At 41.4% G+C, this 21217-nt stretch overlaps 3 protein-coding genes across 9 annotated transcripts in view; 2 read left to right on the plus strand and 1 right to left on the minus strand.

The window, feature by feature from the left end:
- The window catches only part of Dh44-r1 (Diuretic hormone 44 receptor 1), a 71754-nt gene extending 69419 nt beyond the window's left edge, over positions 1-2335 (plus strand). Inside the window, exons 9-10 of one of the 3 annotated variants that reach the window (XM_076798586.1) lie at positions 983-1137; positions 1849-2335. In XM_076798586.1, coding sequence (XP_076654701.1) covers positions 983-1137; positions 1849-1993 — 300 coding nt within the window. In that variant the 3' untranslated portion in view covers positions 1994-2335. Of the gene's footprint in view, positions 1-982 lie in introns of all 3 variants that reach the window. The other 2 variants (XM_076798587.1, XM_076798585.1) reach the window with 2 other exon arrangements.
- Positions 2336-2379: 44 nt separating this feature from the next.
- On the minus strand, positions 2380-6583 carry LOC143360054 (protein RER1). 5 transcript variants are annotated; one of them, XM_076798594.1, is made up of 7 exons: positions 6425-6583; positions 5802-5885; positions 5615-5719; positions 5439-5535; positions 5109-5326; positions 4919-4992; positions 2380-2432 (listed from the first exon to the last, which is right to left on the minus strand). In XM_076798594.1, exons 2-7 carry the CDS (start codon positions 5874-5876, stop codon positions 2411-2413), a joined length of 591 nt encoding a protein of 196 aa, XP_076654709.1. In that variant the 5' UTR covers positions 5877-5885; positions 6425-6583; the 3' UTR covers positions 2380-2410. The 5 variants fall into 5 exon arrangements, with proteins under 5 accessions (XP_076654709.1, XP_076654713.1, XP_076654711.1 ...); XM_076798598.1 differs by having other exon boundaries at positions 4896-4992; XM_076798596.1 differs by having other exon boundaries at positions 4889-4992.
- Positions 6584-9287: 2704 nt separating this feature from the next.
- Positions 9288-21217, plus strand: part of Cac (calcium voltage-gated channel subunit cacophony) — a 209774-nt gene continuing 197844 nt past the window's right edge. Inside the window, exon 1 of the mRNA XM_076797555.1 lies at positions 9288-9518. The gene's annotated coding sequence lies outside the window, so the exon portion shown is untranslated. The remainder of the gene's footprint in view (positions 9519-21217) is intronic.

A 21217-nucleotide genomic window follows, 5' to 3' on the forward strand; every position in this document is an offset into this window, starting at 1 on the left:
ATCGAGTACAATTGTTTCGAAGCTTTCCGCATTGAATGCACGACTACACATCCTTTGTTACCGCGTTCGCTCGCGATCGTTAAAATTGTTTTCGGACCGGAGTCTGCGGAACTGTGATCGCGACTTTCCGATCTACTTCGTTCTCAAGTTAGCATTCACCGGCGAAGAACGAGCCGTACTTGGAACTTCTTTAAATGTCAGTTTGAAACTAGATTTGACGGACGAACTAGCTCGATTTCCTGACCAAGAAAATCTTCTGTGACTACGCGATATTATTACACGCTGTTTATTAAATTGTATTATTACATTGATAGTCTATTGTTGGTGAATTTTTATTTCATTGCCTGGCTTGAAACATATTAAAAAAAAATAATCGTGTATTAACTGCTTGTAGTAAAGACGACAATTACGGAAAATTGTTCATTGAATTTGCATCAGAATTGTTGTTACATTACTTGGAAACTTGGAAACATTACTTGGGAACCGAGTGGAATTATGAAATTCTTTAAAATAGAAAGTGACTGAAAGCTGTGAGGGTCTGTAGGAGATTCCAATATGGCCGCCGGTGAACATGATCGAGAAATGACGAGCAGAAACAACTAATCACAATCAAACAATATAATTAGATCACTCAAAGAACACAAACCATTTTAAAGTAAAAATTATACTTTCTTTCTGTCGTATTTAAGTATTTATTATTGTATAAAAATAATCAGCTATATGGTACATAGTAAATATATTTGATAGTGCATTTCTGTATAAAATAAGTAAGTACTTGTAACCATTGAGTATAAGCAAAAGCAAATACTAGGTTTCTCGTGCATAGTTTTCTATTAGTTAGTCAAATCGTGTAAGTACTTAATCCCTTATGCACACAGAACCGAGTATTAGCTCCAAATAATCACAATCTTAAAATCTTTCACTTGACTTCACGGATTCGGCCGATTCTCTCTACCATTCTAACTCGACTATTCTTTAACAGGGCCTGTTCGTAGCGCTATTTTACTGTTTCCTGAACACGGAGGTGCAAAACGCAGTGAGGCACCACATTGTACGATGGACGACCGCCCGTGATCTGGATACCGAAAGAAGGTATTATAACAATTGGTCACCCCGTTCGAGAACAGAGAGTATAAGGTATTTAATCCCCTATTATATCACTGCGTTCAAAGAAACCTACCACCGACGAACTGAGAGAATTTTCGAGCTAGAGAGTCCAATCTTTCAAGGAGAGTTACCTAATTACTATTTAATTGAAAGCCTTCCGTTTCGAAATGCAATCTCACAATTTCTCTGGAATCCCTGAACTCCGTTCTGAACGCTCCACAATTCCTCCGTGAGCCCCACAGACATTTCATGGACCCTACAATTGTTCTACAATTGCCCTGACACTTTCTGCGGGCCCTATAATTTTGCATTGTGTATCCCACCGATTTTCCGGAATCCCTACGACCCTTTTTACAAACTGTCGAATTTTTCTGTAAGCCCCACAGACTTAACGTAGGCCCTATCACTTTCCAAGGATTTCTACAACCCTTTTCGCAAGTCCTGGAATTTTTCTGTGAGCCCCACCGACTTTCCATGGGCCCTACAATTTTTCTATAAGTCCTAATATCTTTCTGTGCGCCCTATAATTTTTCTGTGACCTTTACAATTTTCTTTTTTGAGTGTAGCCCACAATTTTGTGACGTGTGCCTTACAATTTTTCTGGAATCCCTACGACCCGTTTTGCAAGCTCTATAATTTGTCCGTGAGCCCTATCTTTCCCGTGGGGTCTACAATATTTCCCAACGCGGACTTTTTTCCGCACCGATATTTTTTCGAGCTCCGGATCGTTTGATTTTTCAGATTGTACTGCCCTCCGTCGAATCCGTATCGGAAAAGGGACTCCTCGGTTAGCGAAACGACCACCACGACGGTGATCGGCGTGAATTCAATGACCACGTTCCTGGATAAATCAAAGGAAGCCATCTCTGAGGATCAGAACGAGTAGAAACTGACAGAGACAGAGAGAGAGAGAGAGAGAGAGAGAGAGAGAGAGAGAGAGAGAGAGAGAGAAACAGGAAGACATGCACGAAGATTGATTGCGATCTACCTTGGACGAGAAACGGTCCAGCGAATCGATTTTTGCGAAGGGGGATGGTTTGGAGAAATTACAAGATCTGAAACGTACGAGACAATGTTTCTCAACATGTTTTATTTGGAAACTCCGTTTGCGTGTATTCGACCGAACTCGATCTGGTCTCTCATTCTGTCATTCACACAGCCCATTCATGCCCACTTTTGCGTCCCCTTTTCTCTTAGTTCTTTCCCTTTCTTTTCTTTCTATACACTCTCTTTGAACAAATGCGTCTTTGTACCAAGGAATATTGATTTCGGTTTGTTTTGTTTTTTAATGCTATGACACCCATCAAATTTCCACGAGTGGACTCCTGTAAAAAAAAAAGAAAAAGACGTAAGACGCTTTCGGCCGACAACAAAGGGAACACGATCTATGTATTTAGCGGACTGTTCGGAACAGTCTGATTAGAGTATAGAGAGAACGTAAGAAGAGTAGTATTTCTATTTATATCAGAGACTATGGCGTTCGAACTGGGTAAAAATGATAAATTAAAATATCGTGAGATTATATTAGAATAGTCTGTTGTTTTCTCGAAATTGTTCTTAGAGGATAATGGCTCGTTATTTTACCCAGTTCTGTGTGCGCTTACAAACAAAACAGTGGAGTATGTTTACGGTCGTAAGAAAGTAGTTAAAATTCATGTTCCTTTAAGGTAGCACTACGTTGTATCCTATAGTGCTATCTCTGTACAAAAAAGAAGCTAATTCCTGGGGATTTATTCGTGTAAATTGACTAGAACGGAATCGAGTGTTTGCGCGGCGAATAAAAATGTTTACACATAAAAATCTCTCTTGTACACCTACGGTACTTACTACGGAATGAAATGAATAAAATTAAAAGATCAAGAGACATCGATCAACAATTTTCCGCACTGCAGATGCAAGAAAGAGTGTTTTATTGTGACAAACTGTTAGCTTATGTTAACTCTGTTCCTATTTTCTAATCGCGAAAGCTCCGTCGAAAATTATATATTGTAAATATGCATTAACAATTGTTGCTTCCGTTTGACAATTCGACACACCATTTCCTCGAATCGTCTGTACATATTGTTTATGTTCATACTGTATATTTATAGTTAAGTACTGTAATGTATATTAAATTTATAGAAATGTGTTACAGGAACTCGGTACATGTGTATGCGTGTGCGTATATCTATAAAAGTTTTAAAAGGGTGTTGCACCAAGTCTCAAATGAAATAAACAAGAGAAATAAATAATAATGTCGCGCTCGTTTGGGGTCAAAAAGATTTTGTCCAAAGATCCAGAGAAGCAATCGTTTAATTGATAAACGAAACAACAAGGTGAAAGACCGAAGAGCAATCAGTACCTGATGAGATAAAATTTTATTTTTGCGTTCAGGTATAATTGGGAGGAACTCATATTGTATACAGATCAAAAGTGTACGTGTGTAACATAAATGCATCAGTCAAAATGTCAAAAAGCTCGTGTACCAAAGAACACAAAAGAGCCGTTCTATGTACAACGTGTAATTTTTGTACAATTGAATAATAATATTCGTTTACTTTCAAAATGTTTATCATACAAGACACCGCAGAGGGCAAGCAAAGATTATTATTGTGTAAAATGTATATAATATACTGATTCTAAACGTGTATACTAAGCAGATGATCTTTGGACTGTAAAAGTCACCTCTTAATCAGCATTTACAAGCTAATTTATCTATTTTTTTTTTTGTTTTCGCGTCAGCGACCCCGTGGAAAGTTGTTTAAACGTGTTTATTTAAACAAGTTCGTATGTACAAATTTGTATAGAGACAGATTACTGGTGAGCCCTAAATGGTATGTATCGTTTCGATGTATCGTCGTTTAAACCTACCAATTCGATAAGCCTATTTATATGTATCTTTGATAAAACACACACACTCACGACACTTCGTTAGCGAATGTATTGTATACCCGTGAGATGCTGACATAAGAACACAGCTTCATTTCAGACGCCGAGTCTGAACCTTATATCGAACTAAATTGAACTAAATTGTTCCATGGTAATAAAACTGTTCAATGGACATGATCAAACGCCGTCTGTTATGGTACAACCAGCTCAGAAAAATCGCGGTACTCTTTTTCAACGAAATAAAGTGGTTTTGTCATAAACGTTGCTCACTTTGTTGTATCGATCATTATTGACGAAAATGAATACTAAGTTCGCAGCCAGGGTTTGTCAATTGTCGTTAAGAAATGATAATTTCAGTGAAAACGTTTGCGAGAAGTATAAAACGCAAGTTAACAGTACAACTGTTAGTGAATGGAATGTTCGTAACAAAAGAACCAAAAAGAGCATTGGAAAAAAGCAGAAAACGGTACTACTGAGATTAAGAAATGAATTAGCGATTGTATTACGAATCTTATGTATATGAATTACTTCTTTTTTTTTCTTTACATAATAAGTTAATATTACATTAACAACTCCGTACTGTTCATATTGTTACTGTGTCCACGTTTATGTAAGACCTAACAATACTTTGTACAAGTTTTATGATACAAATATATTACGATAATTCAGTTTAAATACCATACAACATTATACTTTTTTTGTTTAGCGTTACACCTTTCGCAGATTAAACCTTTCTTTCTTTTCTTTTTCTCTTTCTCTCTTGTACAAGGCAATGATGTTATTTTCTGTATGTTTTAAATGTCATTTGAAAAAATGAGCCTGACTGCTATCGTTATTCAAAGATTCTTTTTTTCCACATTGTATCGGGAAAATAGAAATCTACACATTTATGCACCTCCATCAACAAACATACTTCACACCTATTCACTTTGAAGGTATTAACCTCGAAGTATCCTCGTGGTTTTGGTACTTTGGTTTTCCATGAGTGAAGGGCAGGTATCTGTATTTGATCATATGCTGGAAAAGACACATTATTTATTAACGTCGCGATCGTACGGAGCCAATTAATTTAATAGAAATTAGTATCATGGTACTATAAACGTTAGTTAAGTGAAGGCATGATTAATTCTTACCTTTATTTGACGCTTCATTGTTATGCAAAATAGTGTTATGAAATACATAACTAATATGGGCCAAAATACTGGTACATCAAAGGCATCAAACATAGTGCACCACATAGCTATAACTGTGGACTTCATCACAGAATACCAGAATTTAAATTCGGGTAATCTCCTAATAAATGGCCTAAATTCTTCGTTAGATCTTGTAGGTAATTCTGGTCCATCACCATCTATCAGAAAACTATCGTTAATGCAGTGTTTCCCAATATTACAAAGTTATTGCACAAAATACAGCACCAATCGGCATCAATTAATTCCAGCATGTAAGCGTTAGAAACATACCATCAAAATCCATTGCTGGATCGATTTTGGGAGTAAGGAATGCTATAAATAAATTCAAGTGATAAATTCCTAATGCGTATGTAACAATATACCATCCCTGAAAGCAGAAAACGTATGAATACATTCAATGATCTCGAAACTGTGTAATTAAAATATTTCAATGGGTTGTGACTCACTTGTGCAAGAAATATACGCAGAATAAAAACAAATATTAGCAATAAAGCGAATATCCATCTAGATATTACATGAGGGGTCCAAAGGTCCAAATATCTTTGATATATCTGCAATGTGAATAGGTTCGTAAGATTAGTGTATCTAATTGTAACATAATGGACATAAATAAATATTAATTACCAAGTATACCTGTGATATTCTTCCTATTGCTTGACTGAATACATTTCGTCTCGCTGGACCACCAAGATGCTCATCTTGCATCATCTTACCTTTCTGGATAATGCAAAAATCGTGTTTATTGAAAAAAGTCGGTAACAAATCGCAAGATAAGCACAGATTTTAATCGAGGAAGCAAACGAACGAGCTGCCGCGTAATGAATCACGTTAACGTGTAGGAAACACAGTGATGATAAAAGATTACTTGTCAGCTAATCAAAAGCAAGTAGGAATTTGTCTTCGAGCGTCCAATACTGTATTTACTGAAAATGAATGACACGATAAATTCTTAACACCAATCATTGCAACGGTCCCAAGGTTGCTCGACTATAAGACTTCGTGAACATTACTTGGATCCAATTTCTCGAATAAACGATAACTGAAAATCGCAATAAATCTGGAACGTTGCGTTTGACGATTTATTCGCGTTTCATCGGGGAAATTATAAACGATTTGTGTGCAAAATCTACGGCTTTTCGACAAATTCCTAAGATCTCGGAATAAACTGAGGGATCTGTAACATAACCTCAAAAACTTTCGGCCACGACCACTATTTCCAGAAATCCGTGGTTGCGATATAAACAAATTCGATTTACCTAAGGTATTTTCACGTCTTCGGCCAATCTTCGCGATCAAATCGCCGTATATTTAGTTTAAAAAAATATTACACGTCACAACATCAATGGCATACTATGATTAGACGTACTATAGAATTTGCAAGGTGCTTCCACTTATCGTCTAGTGTTGTATCACACAAGCTGACGACCGCTTAAGCCTCGTTCTCATGTAAAGAACCATGGATCTTGTGTCGCTTCACGATTGGCTTAGATCTGCATTCCAGTTGCAGACCCGGTTTTTTGGAACTCGCGAAAGTATTGGTAGTTCAGCACAATTTTTCGACATGATTTCGTGATTCTTTTTGAACCTAAGTGCCGCTAATTTACAGTGCTATTCTTCAGCTTTAATTTAAGCCTTCAAGCGTCCAAAGTTCCTATGGGAATACTTTTTAAAATTGCCTCAAAGAATTTTCTCAAAGTCGTGTCAATTTTGATCGATTGGAGATCAAGTTTTAATGATTTTTCTATAGGATATCGTGATTCTTTTTTAAACCCAAGTATCGCTATCATAAAGTGCCATTCTGCACTTTTAATTTGAGCCCCCGAGCACATGGGAATACATCGAAATATTATTTCCTGTTCGAGTGCAAATGATCCTTACCGCTGTTGCCATAAGACACAATGCAAATTCCGGTAAGAATCATTTACTCCGTATAAATGTCCGTATAGCGCCAAACCACGTAGCGGCACAGACAAGGTATGTTAATAGACCAATCACTCAATGTATTTTTCTGTCACACGTTTTTGGGGCACTAGAGCGCCATTACCAATTTCCTGTCGCGTTCGACATTACCGATAGCTCATCTGGGCATATTAGTGAGAATCGAGTATCTCGTATACTCCGTCACTCCTACGAATGCACGTAATTCCATTCACGTTAATACAATTGTCAAACGAATCATCATTAATAATAGATTTTTTTCTGAGGGTAGGTGACATGTTCTTTATTTCAAATCTTTCAATACAAATGTTCTTACATCTAGCAAGTTTCATATTTTACTATACAATATTAACGAAAATTGTATGTTTGCAAAAAAGGAAAAGATCACTCTTCCATGTAGCGTACGTGGAGTAATTATTGCGGAGCAAAAGGTGTGAACCGGAGAAGAAGTCTCCGTCCACGGAAGATCAAAGACAAATCAGGGAGGAGGTTCCGATTCTGTCAAAGAGAGAAACAAAAGTCAACCAGAGCAGAAGGCTCTGCTTCGATGGTGACGCGACGCGTATGTACTTGCAGCCAAACTTCGGCCAGCACCGATACCCGACGTGTCCTCAGGAAGAACGATTGCCGAGAGAAGCGTTCAAAAGATACCCATTACCCCCCCCCCCCCCGTCACCAGGCAACGACTAGCGTTGAGGTGACTCGGGTGGCTTTACGGCAAAGAGGATTTTACACGAATGAACAGGTCTCTCAACCATCCCTCTCAATGTATCCACGCCGAATACCGGCACTAAGCGGTTTGCGACATGCAAGCAAGGTCCGACACAGCAGAAGGCTTAGGGATACAGAAATAGGCGTTCGTTGAATATACACTAAAACAGAGACTGTATATTTGAATTGATACTTACAAAGAGCTGTTGAAGGTGGGCCAAGGTAAACGAAGAAAGCGTTCAAGAACCTGTGGCCCACTCCGAGCTAGCTTAAGGTAGGCCAAAGAATTTTTAAAGGACCCTTGGTCCACCCTAAGCTAGCTAAAGGTAGACCAAGGTAGGCAAGTGTAGAGCAGGGTAGCTCTACAGGACTTCTGATCAACTCCAAGGTTGGTAAGGGTAGGCCAAGGCAGCTCTGCAGGACCCATGGTCCTTCTGGTCCCGAAGCCCATCCGCTCTTGCCGCACTAACCAGCCCGACTGACCGACTGAACGCGCTCGCCGAGCTCAGGTGCGCACTTGCGCAGCGATGCGCACCTCTTCCCACCCGAACTACTTTCGGTAGATCTCGATCGCCGTGATAGTAATTATTGGTAAATTTATTATTTCTGGCAGTTTAATGTCTGTAACAATTCCCTTTGCTACCGATGTCGACAAGCACACCCTTGACCATCCAGCCATGTAATCGTTTTACAAAAATGGATGATATTACTCGAGATACAGAGTAACCTTTAAAGTTGCTAATAATTTATTGATTACATTTGCTCGATATAATTATCATTGCTAATATTTGTGTGTTAAAAGTTATTTCGTATCCCGAGGAAGACCTTGCCGACATCACTGGCAAAAGGAATTGTTATAAACATTAACCAGCTAGAAATACTAATTTTATCAGTGAATTGTGTTCAATAAATGCATAAGACGCATTTTCCTCCTAGTGCCTCCCCTCTCCCCACCTCTAGCGCAGTGACGTCATCCCTATCCTTGGCTTGTGCAACAATCTTCGGCTCAACAAGTGGAAGACTCGAATCAAACAGAGGACACTTTAATCACATAAGGAGGACGCTCTAGTCGCTCGTCACTGCTAACAATGATACTTTGATGGTGATCGAGAAGCTTACGCAACGAAGCCACTTCGATCACGCACGCACACTACTACAATAAATGATAAATACCTGGACAGGAAGTAATGAGGGATCGAGAAAACTGGCGGGACCGCGGTTCACGCGCGATTCGCGGTGGTGGGGTATGTGTGGAAGAGGGGGATCGCGATGCTGGACGCTGATTGGCCGGGGCGTCCGCGGCGGCCGGGGTAGTCGAAATTCAAGCGAAGGAGCGGCAGTTAGTGTAGCGACCGTCGAGGGCTGAACGTAGCTGCGTAGAGTTGATAGTGCCGTTTCGTTTTTTCGTTTCGTCCGGCGGTTCTGGTTCTGGTTCCGGTTCCGGTTCCGGCGCCGGGGCCACGTTTCGTTTTCCGTGTTGCCAGTCGCGGACGCGATCGCGACCGTGTTGTCCCATCGCGGGCTTTCCAGGCAGCGCGACGCGATGACATATCGCGGCGTTATGGTGACACGTTCTGTGACAGTGAATTATTAGCAGTGGTGGTACGTCGTCGAGCACCGGTTACTATGATGGCCAGCTGACGGATAGATTCCGCTTCCACGTCCCTACGGCGTCAACCGTGTTGCCACAGGTGCTGGAAGGTGAGTTCTACGACGGTTCGTTCTTGGAACGAGAATTTTATTTCTTTGCAACACTGTGTTTGTTTGTGTGCAGTATGTACTGGAATTATTCGATCGACGTTGTATGATCTCGTATATCGAGCTGGTACTTTTTGTACACGTGCACTGATGATTAAAGGTATGTGGATAGTTGTGATTTTGTTTGCGAGCCTTTGATAGAAGTTAGTATTGCCGAACGATGTTCAGTTTTGTATTTTAGACTGTGGATTTTTATGCGATACAAAAATTGTCGATTGAAGCCGAATAGGCATTTCATTCTAACTTTAATCATTTTAACAAGCTGAAAATGATAGATTCGCATTCTTAAATCACGTTAACCTTTCTACTGTATTCACTTACGCCTATCCGTTTTTGTCGTAATTGCATAAAATCCATAGTCTAATGATGAATACACGGGATGGAGGTGAGAGAACGTTGATATTAAATGAGACGTTAACTGGTGATTATTAAATGTAACATTAATAGTAGATGCATGCAGGTGGGGTAGATAAAGGGCAGATAAAAGAACGTACACTATATTGCAGGTTTTAATTATTTAAGGCATTCAAAGCATTTAGAATATCGAAATAATTAAATTGTTAAATGTGAAACCACTGGTAAACGCGTACAAGTGGAGCAGATAAGGGACTGTATATTATTTTATAATTTTTAATGATTTAAGGCATTCGAGGTATTTAGAATATTGATATAATTACATTGTTAAATGTGATACTACTGGTAGATGCGTGCAGGGTGAAGCTGATAAGGGAACGTAGACTATTTTCTAACTTTTAATTATTTAATGCGTTCAAATTAGTAATATAGTGAAAAATGTAGTGCATAGAATTTCGTAGAATTCATTATTGGTAATTATTATTTCAGAAAGCTCCACATATATACGTTCAAGCGGTAGTGTATATGTGTATAACATCGGGGGAAAGTAATTCCAATTTTGGCCAGTACATTGATAAGTTTACACGCATCAATAATAATTGTTAATCGATTGAAAATCAACGTTGTTCCCGGCAATAATGATTGTAATATTATGCGTATATTATTTACATAATTAATGGGTAACCGGATGATAATGGCATGTCAAGGCTGTTATCGACTATCACAAGTTGTCAGATTATAAAATGGCTATTTAATCCCTGGTTTTTCACACTGCTGCAATAATTAGAACTTGTTTGTCCTCAATTTTATACATTCGTTAGAATTAGCGGATTTTATGTATTTATTAGAAAACTGATTAGGTGAAATTACAAACAGCAGAATCACTGGAAAAATTAGAGGATATGGACGTTTAATTTTCAATTTTATAACCCTTTATTTGTATAAATTGTACGTGTCAGATGGTTCGGAACACATTTTTGTTTCAGAAAGCAGCCCAAGTATTTTTCCCCTTTCCGATTCGGCAGGTCGAAAGCCGACGCTCGCTAATGAAACTACCCCCAATATAGAATCAGGTTTCTCGAACACGTGACCGGCGGCTCTCAACATTGAGGTGTGCAAGCTGAATATTTTTTTAACCCCGAGGTTACCTGGCCGTCGACCCCGGTAATCAGGCCCGAATTGATTTCCACGAACGGCCTGCTCGCTCTCGCGACTTTTCCGTACATCAGAACTTGGCCCCTATTAATCCGCGGACGCACCTTCACAGGTGTGCACACCTCCCTGGTTGCCAGTCAATTAACACGTTGTCTGTCGCGCACGCGATTCACGCAATCATTCGACGAGATTTAAATCTGGGTTAATTATCGAATGGATTCCTCCGTCGACGTATTCGGTCGTTGAAGAACGATAATTGCGGATCTCTTTGCAACAAATAAAATGTTTTCCCCGGTCCGACATCGACGTATCCGTGATTCGCAAAAAATATTTCTATCATTATTTGTACTTTCTTTTTTATGCTGCATCTAAACCTCGGTCGATAGTTTCCGTTTCGACGCGACCCCCGGCATCCAGAAAGACGATAATTCTCCGATTATTTGCAATCGGATAGATTGTTTCGCGCTGCTGCGCGACCGTGCAAAAATCAGCTGCGCCCCGAAACCAGGTCGGGTTTGTTAAATATTTTTTTCTTTTTTTCAACAACGTCGGTTCGCAATTTACGAATTTTCGTTGCATCGCTGCGTTCGCTTTTAATTCCGCTTGTTTCACCGCTTCACTTCCTTCGATCGTTGCATCCCCTGATTTCTTTTCTTCCGATTTTGCTCTTTGTCTTGATCTTGGTCTCTTTTTCTTCCGAAAGCAAAACGAGAAATAAAAATCGGGGGAAATCATTTGCAAAAATTGAAGGAGTTAATTCTGCAATTCATTCAATCGGCAGAGGATCCGAGGAAGATACAGAAAAAGCCGAATAAAAAATAGATTTGCGAAGAAAACGAGACGGAAATCGGAAGAAATGGTTTGAAGAAACAACCAACCTAACACGAAAAATTAGTAGAAACCGATTCTCTGTCGATCACATAACGTCTCGTTTGAGTGAGTCCGTCTCTAGTCCCGCAACTCGCAAAGTTTTCGCACAACCGGAAAGGCGTAAGAACCGAAAAGAGCAGATAAAAAGAGAGTTACTGGTGCAAAATGGAGGAGGAAATGGTCCGAGTGTCTGGGCGAGCGAGCAACAACCGGTTGCGAGGCACGCGAGAGGGTTGTTTTTCGAGCCGAAAGCTCGTTTCGCGAAATCGAGTCGGACTTTACGATCGTTGAACGTTCTAAGGGAAACGTGTCGGCCTGTGTTATTCTTTTAGAATGTTAATCGGAGTGTCCGTGACCGGTTCAAAGTTCTTGTTTCCAAAGACTAGCTTACGGGGCGCTATTGAATTTCTGGAAATTAATTCCTCTAGGCTCCTCCGTAAGCGTTTTGATAGAAGTAGCATTCGATTCGCTAAAATATTCTTGGAAAATCGCTGGGAGTACAGTAACGTCTCGATATATGTTCGTAACTCGTTCTTTATGACACTTTTACCAGCATATTCGTGGCATTTTTCTGATTACAACGAGCCCAAACATGATACGGTTCGCAGCTTATTTGACTGTTTAATCCACGGTACAGTGGAACCTCGATTATCCGAACGGTCATGTGACAAAATATGTGTTTCAAATTTAAGTAGCTCAAACCTATTATATACGACAAGCTCCATTGTGCGAATCAATAAAGATTCAATCCAACACTAGCTAACTATTTTATTATTCGAACATTCATACTCCACTGATCAGTTCGGATAACAGAGCTTCCACTTAACAACGAATTACAGTAAATGTGATCCGAACTATGCCGTGTTCGGACTCATTTCAATCGGAAAAATGTCACGAATATGTTGGTAAGCATTTTAATAGAAAAATCGTCAGAAACAAAATAGGTTTATCATGCGATCAGCATTGTCTCGTTCGACGCTACGGGCAAAAGATCAAAGAATAGTGTCTGTAATTTAGAAGTGCATTAGGGTATGCAAAAAAATGGCAAACAATTCGTGTAACCTTGTACTCAACCTTCACACTACCGACGAGGGGCGATGCTTGGGGTCATTCGCTTTATTTGCCACTTAACGGCAGTTACTATTGATGTATCGCTGCCATAAACGCTCGCCAAAGTAAAACTATGTTGGACAAAGATTTCCACGGGTTTCTGGCAGCGAGTTGGCGCAGCTCGTACGACGGCTGGTGGCGAAGAAAAGCCGAATTAAGCCGCTCATAAAGTGACTAACGACTTCGTGACGACTTCGTCACTTTCTTCCAGCGGCGTGTTCGTCTACCCGCCTACGCTCAGCCGTGCCCGTCGTTTTATCGTGCCGCGCAACCGGCTTTATCACGGATTTACTTATAATACCGAACAGGGATCTCTGGCGCTGCGTTTAATCGGCGGTCGTGGCCGGCGTGGAAAAGAAAACGACAGAGAAAAATGAACCGACACGGTAAGAAACAGTGTTTCGTCCCCGCCTTTTTGCCTCGCGTGTTCTTCAAAACGTATCCGGCGGCGCGATTCAGCCGGTTAATACTTTCTTTCTTTCATTTTTATCGCGACAGTTGTCCCGCCGGGAGCCAAGCTTCGGAATAACGCGATTTTTCTGCGCGAGATCTACTACACTTCGCGGGATTTATCAAGCATTCCCGGTTCAGCAGTGGCCGACAAAAAATTGCCAACTGGGTTTTTCGACTTCCTTTCCCGTAATAAGAGTTCGAGAGGGAATTCGACGAAGTCGATCGACCGTGGAAATGGTTTTATAATTGATTGTATGGAATGCTAAGTGAGCTGTCATGCCTTCCAGAGTTGCGTTCGACAATGGCATTTTTATTCATTAATTTGTTCCATTAAAAGAAGCAAGCTGCGGAATAATACAATTTTTTTGCAAAAATCGTTCAACATTTCCGGATCGATAGAGGCTGGCACGAAACGGTGAAATGGGTTTTTCGATTTCATTTTGGTAATATGAATTCGAGAAAAGAGAACTCGATGAAGCCGGTCGACTGTAAACATTTCGAACGGTCCCGCAATTAGTTAAATACATTAAAGTTAATTGTCTAGCAGGAAATAATGAAACGAACTTTCTCGCTTCGCTTTCTTATCGTTTTCTTTTACCACAACCCAGCAACTCCGTAAACTCCGTAAAATTAAAGTAATCGAGGTAAGTGTTCAAAGTAATCTTTCAATGAGATGGAAATTGAAAAGTTAAGAATTTATTTGTGTTATAATACGTTGTGTTCTGGGTGTTCTGGTTTCGCAAGTCGGTTGTTGCAATGACGTAGCAATGAAAAGACGCCCGTCGTTTTGTACAGCGATGATCGTTGTGAATCGTTGTTATGTTAAGATTATAGAAACTCGGCTGTGCGATCCCAAACCATTATTCTTGACTTTCCATTTTTCGCACGGCGGCTGCCAGCCTAATAATTCGAGCTGTGTTCGAGTAGAACGCGTGCTCTAGCGGTAACTCGATGGTTTTCGCTCTCGATTAGAATCTGCCTTGTGGGTCCCTTGTCGAGAACTGTACAACCCTTAAGCATGCACACGTAATTCCACCTGGACATCCGGCGGTGCGAGGTGTTCGTCCGCTAACACGTAGATCTCCGGCTGATAGTTGAAACGACTCCGATGAAGCGTGCGAATCCAGTTCTAAATAAAGATCGCTCTACGCGAATGTCCGTCCCAATTTTTCACTGTTTCTTTCTCTTTTCCCCTCTCGAGGCTATTTAGATGGCCGATAACAACCGGAGGGAGGTCTGGGTCGTGAACGAAATCGAAACCGAGCCCTCGTGCCCTCCAAAGAGCTTTTTCGGGCCACGTTCACTATCCTTTAACACGTTAAACGCTGTCCTGGTCCCTGCGGGCCGAACGTGTAGAATTTACAAAATAATATATATACTTACACAATATTAAAAAATATCTCCACTGTTAGATCAAATCTTTACTCGCGAACTTGCTTGTGAACCTACTTCTTTGAGATTAACGTTCATCTTCTTCTTGGACTTGAATCGAACAGCTAATACAAATTACGTTACTAGAAAATTGAGATATTGTTGGAACATTTGTAGCCCTGGGTCAAAGTCAATCTCTACGGATCCTGCAAGTTCTAATGGAAAAGAAAATATTTGACCCTTCCTCTGTACACAGTAATCTTGATCGAAGCAACCCTCGGGTCCGTGACATAGATCGTGTAGGGCTACTATTTTCTTGTGACCGCGTCGACCTCGCCGAACGTATAAAAAGCGCGGTATACAGCGCGTGGGTTATATCCTCCCAGTAGAGGGAAACTAAGGTCGTGTAGCTCCATTCGGCTTACTGTACTCTTTCTTGTGAACTTGTATACTCTTTTAAATTGTGTGTGTGTGTGCATCAAGTCATTCTCGTTTTAAACGCACAAAATTCGCAGTCCAGCGATAAGAACAAGCAGAGTCGCGATGCTGTAGAAAGTTCTGTGGTCTCTCGAGGATTTGTTTCTATTCTGTGGTGTTTCGGTGTATCCTCTTTGGCGACGTTGATCGCCTCGCGATCGTGCCGCGCCGATCGCAAGCCTAATCTCTTTGTTTCGCTCTCTTTCTCACAGTCCACCGGTGTTTCGCAACGTCCACGGCTCCTCCTTCTCGCCTGGCATTATATAGAAAAGCGCGATCCTCGCTGTTGTGTTGGCGTTTGATTGGATCAGAGAGCGGGTTAGCACGAACGGTGCACGCGCCGGCACGAAGAGTACAGGGTGTCGGGACAGAATAAATTATGCCGCTGCTCTTTCAACGTTATAGCAGGCCTCTCGTACCTTTCCATATCAATGGCGGGGATATGCAACATTTTTAAACGGGCTCTTGATTTGCTGATAAGCGCGCACGCGTTCGGCGAAGTGAATTTTTTATTCATAAGAATTCTCGTAAAATTTTATCATTAATTTTTTAATAATTTCTTGAAATGTTCACTGCCTCGCATACAAACGCTCTGCAACTCTAGCATTACAATTTTTCTCTTTACATAAGAAAATTCATCGCACGTTCTCTTATTATTACACCGCGCATTTTGTGCATGTATGGAAAAAAATGGGTGGGTGCAGTTTGAAGTAGTAGAAGAATCAAAAGAATTCGAGAATGTCAAGATATTGTTCACAACTTAATAAGTCTAGAAAAGGGTTCCTGTGTCCTGCAATTAATGCAATTTGTTTGCACAGAGATCCATAGTCGGCTTATTATTATTTCGACGAACGAACTCCTTGTGCACATTTTGTACTTGGACCGTTTCATACACGATATTTGGCCAGAAGAATTTCCTGTGGAATTTTCGCGCAGAAATCGCGAGCCACCCGTTGCACACAAAACGTATCCGCGCCCCTAGCCACGAATCTGTACAATCACATTCGACACATGTAAGGTTGCAGCTCGCATTGTCATCAACCCCGTGATATCACGTGTTTCCGGGGTGCATCGGGCGCATTCACGGAATGAAATCGTCTCGGGTCTCGGGACGAGTCGAGGACCGCGTTCGTTCCGCGAATCAATCGGAAATTTCCAGCTTTCCGACAAAACAGAAATCCTTTTCTTCCTTCTACCCATTTGAACAAGCTGACAAAAGTAAATCTCTTGAATTTCTTTTCATTTTTGCCGCAAATCTATTTAATTCGGAGTCCATTGATGATCGACATATGTCAAGTTATTGTTCCTTAACCCTCGACCAAAATTGTCCGAATCGATTTGACAAAACAGGTTCTAAGTAAAAAAATTGTTTCTGTCCCTATTAATTTTAATAACCAAAGGAAACTGCAACAAATCAACAGAAATTCTTCAGACACTTTCCGCGTTTTATATTTTCCACGCTAATTTCCGTCGCAGTTGCATAAAACCCGCAGTCTATTAATGATTGCACATCGAATACATTTGAATAAATTACGGGGAAATAAAACGATTTGCATACCGACGATGCCGCGCATGTGTCAAGGGTGCTGCAATTTTATTGGCCATTAACGTACACCTAAATTGCGATTTTCGTCGCGACCCGTCGTCCGCTTTGTCATTTTATTCGCCACCGATTTTTGGACAGATTAATTCGAGCGATTTTTCTCGACGATACAGAAACGGGAGAGAGCGATCTTTCCGCTCATCGATAGCGTCCCGTCGAATCGGTCTCTACTCGATTATGCTAATCCAACAGCGTGGGGTAAATTAAATCCGGCGAACGTGGGTGGGGATCAAGAATCAGCGACAAACAACCGAGGGTTCTCTATCTATCTTTCGAAACCCAGTCCGAAGGAGAGATCATCATCGCGGTGTTCTCGATACAACCGACAACTATATTATCCAACGTGTCGACCGAGCAACTTAGAACGCCATGTTGGATTATCTTGCGGGACAGGGAACTTCCAGGAAAATTCCAGAAATGCTAAGAGTATCGCGTGAGTAAGCAGCGGAGCTTAAAGAACAATGCGCCAAGAACAAAGCAAACCGTGGCTGCGAAGCGAAAAATAGAAAGACAAATTAATTAGCAAATGAACGAGGCGAAAGGAAGCGGAAAAGACAATGTTCCGTATGGTCTAATGCAACGTTATGGTTGCAGTATGCCGTATAACGCGGCCATATGATTAGAAGGAAATGCGAATTTTCAGGAGATTCGCACCGGAAAAGATTTTTCTTCGATTTTTCCCCGGGAAGGGGATACGAAAAATCGAAGTAGGGGAAAATACCAAAGACAATGTTCCATATGTTTCAGTGTGAAACGTTATTCGCGTTGCAAAGAATTTTTTTGGGGGTATTCTCGGGGAAAGTAAAAATCGAGGATGCGGCGAAGACAATGTTCCATATGTTCCGGAGGAACATTGTGGTACCAACAGAAAATTATGGTTGCAATGTTCCGTGTAATGCAGAGCCGTAAGGTCCGGGAAGAATGTGTGAATTTTTCGTCGATTTTTCCCGGGTTAAGGGGGATGGAAAATCGAAGAACGGTGCGGATGAAAGGATCAAAGACTATGTTGCATATGTCCCAGTGAAACATTATGGTTCGAACGTGCCGTAGAACGCGGATCGACGCGATTTTTCGGGTGGTTCGAGCGAAGAGAATTTTTCTTTGATTTTTCCCGGGTGGAGGGAAATGAAAAATCGAAGAACGGGGTTGAGGCTGCGGGGTTCGAGCTGTGGGGTTGGCTCGGGCTGCTTTCAGGGGAGCCAGGTGGCATGACGGCACAGGACCTACAGGTCGAAAACGTAGGCGAGCTGGGCAGAGAGAAAGAGAAGGAGGGAATGGCAGAGAGGGAGAGAGAGAGAGAGAGAGAGAGACAGAGAGGAGGAGGGGGAGAGAGACAGAGGGCTGACTGGGTGGCAGGAGAAAGAGAGGGAGGACGGCAGGGGTGGTTATATATAGAAACGTGCCCCGGGCATCGATCGACGGAGCCTGGGAGTCCAGATTCGACACTGTTCCCCAGCACAGCCTCCGTCTGAATCCCAGCTTACGATCCATGCGTCCTTCCGGTGCTGTTATCCTTCTTCTCTATACTCCATTCTATTCTCCCTTCTCCTCTGTCGCTGTTACCGACTCTAATCGGCGCGAAAACAACCCTCGATTACGATCGATCATGATTTCCCGACGATTTGACCGACCGCTCGAAGTGCGATCAAGCTGAAATTCATTTGCGAGCAGCGAATGTCTATTGGTGGAATACTGATAGCACTTCTAGCAAAGTATGATAGCAAATGTTACTTTTTCTTCGGCCATCTTTTCATCCCTGAGAGATGATCCGTGACTTTGGTGCTGCGAGGCCATTTTTCAGTAAAATTGTACATCCTGCGCGACTTAAATTATTTTCAAAATCTGAATTTACCCGGTTTTCCCACCAAACCCTCCACTAGTTCATTTGCATCGATTCGATTGGAAAATCACCTTTGACTTTGTTTGCAATTAAAGGTCTTGGCGCAATCTTAATGGAACCAGAAAGGAGCGATCTCGGTTCCAGAAAGAGGTTTCAAGAAATTGTTTAATGCTGGCATTAAATAATCGGCGAGACGTAAAACTTCATATAGAACCGCAGCGAGTACAGTTTTATATGTACAACTTGAATGAGTACAATATTTCAAATGCTTTAAACGAAATGCAAAGTGTCAAATGAAATATGTATTCGTTCTCGGAGGAAACTGGCGTCTTGCACCGCAATGCAGCATGAAACATGAAAACGTATAGAAGTGTTCGTGGTCAAAAATATCTGTGGAAATGTTTCTAACCGTTCCACCGGATAAGCAACGAGATTTAGCGAGCTAAAACTGCAACGGATGCGGATGACTTGCAGTCTGCATGCGTAGACTTGGCGACGGACAATGGCGACAGCTCGAAGTCGTTACATTATGTACTAATGCTACAAATGTATTGGAACTGTGAACGAAGTTACTGTAAAGAACGAACTCGTGCTCAATTTACAAATTCTAAACGCTTAATCTTCGATTTCAAAAATATTAAATCAATTCACAGTGAGCGAAGTGTTGACTAAAGTAATTAGTCGTTGCCCAAGAAGATTAAGCATTTTGCCTAACTATACAGCGAGATGGTGCAAAATGTGTCAGAAAGTTCCGCGTTGAAATCAAAGGGAATGCTGCGTAACGTTTCGAACCGTTCCACCGAATGGGCGACGAGATTTACCGACCTAAAACTGCAATGAATGCGGACGACTTGCAGTCTGCATGCGTAGACTTAGCGGCGACAGCCATTCGGTCGAAGTTGTCACTAATTCTGAAATTTTGTTTCAACTACGAACGAAGTTGCTGTAATTTCAACAGACCAAAATTCTCTTAATCTTCGACTTGAATTAAAAAAATTTCCATTAAGCGGAAATGAAATATCTATTGTCCAATAAATTAGTCATTTCGTTCCGGCTGTACAACATGAAGGCACAAAAAGAGAATGTTTCTCAACATTTCCAACCTCGTGAGCAACTCCAAAGTCCAAAAAGTGCAACTAATGCACGAGATTCGCATTCTGCAGAGACACACGCACACACACGGAGCTGGCGTCAGCCATTCGGTCGCCACCTAGAACGCAATCGCGGTAAACGGGTCGAGGAAAGTTATGGCAGTCTGGAGTCTGGGACCGAAATCGTCTGAATCGAGTCTAGACTGGCAACCATTCCACGTGTCGTCGTTGGCGGGTCGGGATTTCCTTGTTATTCCCGGGCTGAGGGACGAGGGATGGCTCTTGTCCCGTTGCACCGGCACACACCGCACAACGGTCGCATCGATGCATCGCGGCGATGCACTCCGTGGCCGGGGCTCTGCCGGAGCAATCGAGGCAAGAGCAACGACACGGCTGCGCTCGAAGGGATCGCGGGGGAGAGTCTGCGACTTGTTGCATCCCCCGGAAAACCGTGGCCGGATTGTACGCTCTGTTTGCTCACTCGCCCACGCCGCCGCTGCCTATGCCCCGGATATATTGATTTCGGCATTGATTCGTTCGGCGTAGTGTTTACCTTGCGACCGGGGCTTGAAGCGGCTCCGAAACTAACTATTTAAAACTGTTATATATGTAAAAATATAACTCCATTTGGACATAATAATTCGATATAATATATATATATACTTTTAGTGGCGCCGCGAGTTAATATGCAGGGTGCTTCGAGTGGCGTAAACTAATACAGGATTATTCCATATATTAGATCGTCCCATAAGTTCGTGCCGTGGATATGTTTATATTATTGAAAAGTATTTTAATGAAGAACCGCAGAAATTTTATAGTGACGGTATGATGTCTTTGCCAAAAAGGTCAGAAGAGGTTGTGTTATGAAAGGGTGATTACATATTTTATTTTTAGAATTTAAATGGTACAAAAGTCAGACGACCTAAATACGCGAAAAAGAACGAATAACATTTTTTTCTAGTCTTCGTTTCTGGGAAAATCAATTTTGTAAATTGGGTTCGCCGGGCTCCAGTATTCCCAGCAAGTAGAATTGGTCGGTTATGGTCAGACATTTCCTATTCCACAAGTAGCCGCAGAATTCCCAATTCTTATTAGATTATTTGAAGACGCGGAAATTGTAAAGGTTAAATCGGAAGGGTTTGTCTTCTGTTTGAATTGATTTGAATTGCGCAAGAAAATAATTAGCTGTCCGGTGATAGCTTACTGTTAGATTAGCTGCTCTCGGTCTGTAGATCATCTCTTTCGGGTGAGTTGTTCCTCCGAGCGTTCGTAGATGATTTTTCTGAACGAAAACTGTCTTTGTGACGGATAGGTTAAT

Source organism: Halictus rubicundus, chromosome 12 (assembly GCF_050948215.1).
Source record: "Halictus rubicundus isolate RS-2024b chromosome 12, iyHalRubi1_principal, whole genome shotgun sequence".
NCBI lineage: Eukaryota > Metazoa > Arthropoda > Insecta > Hymenoptera > Halictidae > Halictus > Halictus rubicundus.

Excerpts from the sequence above, each read along its gene's own strand:
- LOC143360054 (XM_076798594.1), bottom strand. The coding sequence starts at position 5,876 with ATGATGCAAGATGAGCATCTTGGTGGTCCAGCGAGACGAAATGTATTC. Across the intron at positions 5,327-5,438 it reads TCCAGCAATGGATTTTGATG|ATGGTGATGGACCAGAATTA; the intron begins GTATGTTTCTAA and ends GTTTTCTGATAG. Across the intron at positions 4,993-5,108 it reads CAATGAAGCGTCAAATAAAG|CATATGATCAAATACAGATA; the intron begins GTAAGAATTAAT and ends TGTCTTTTCCAG.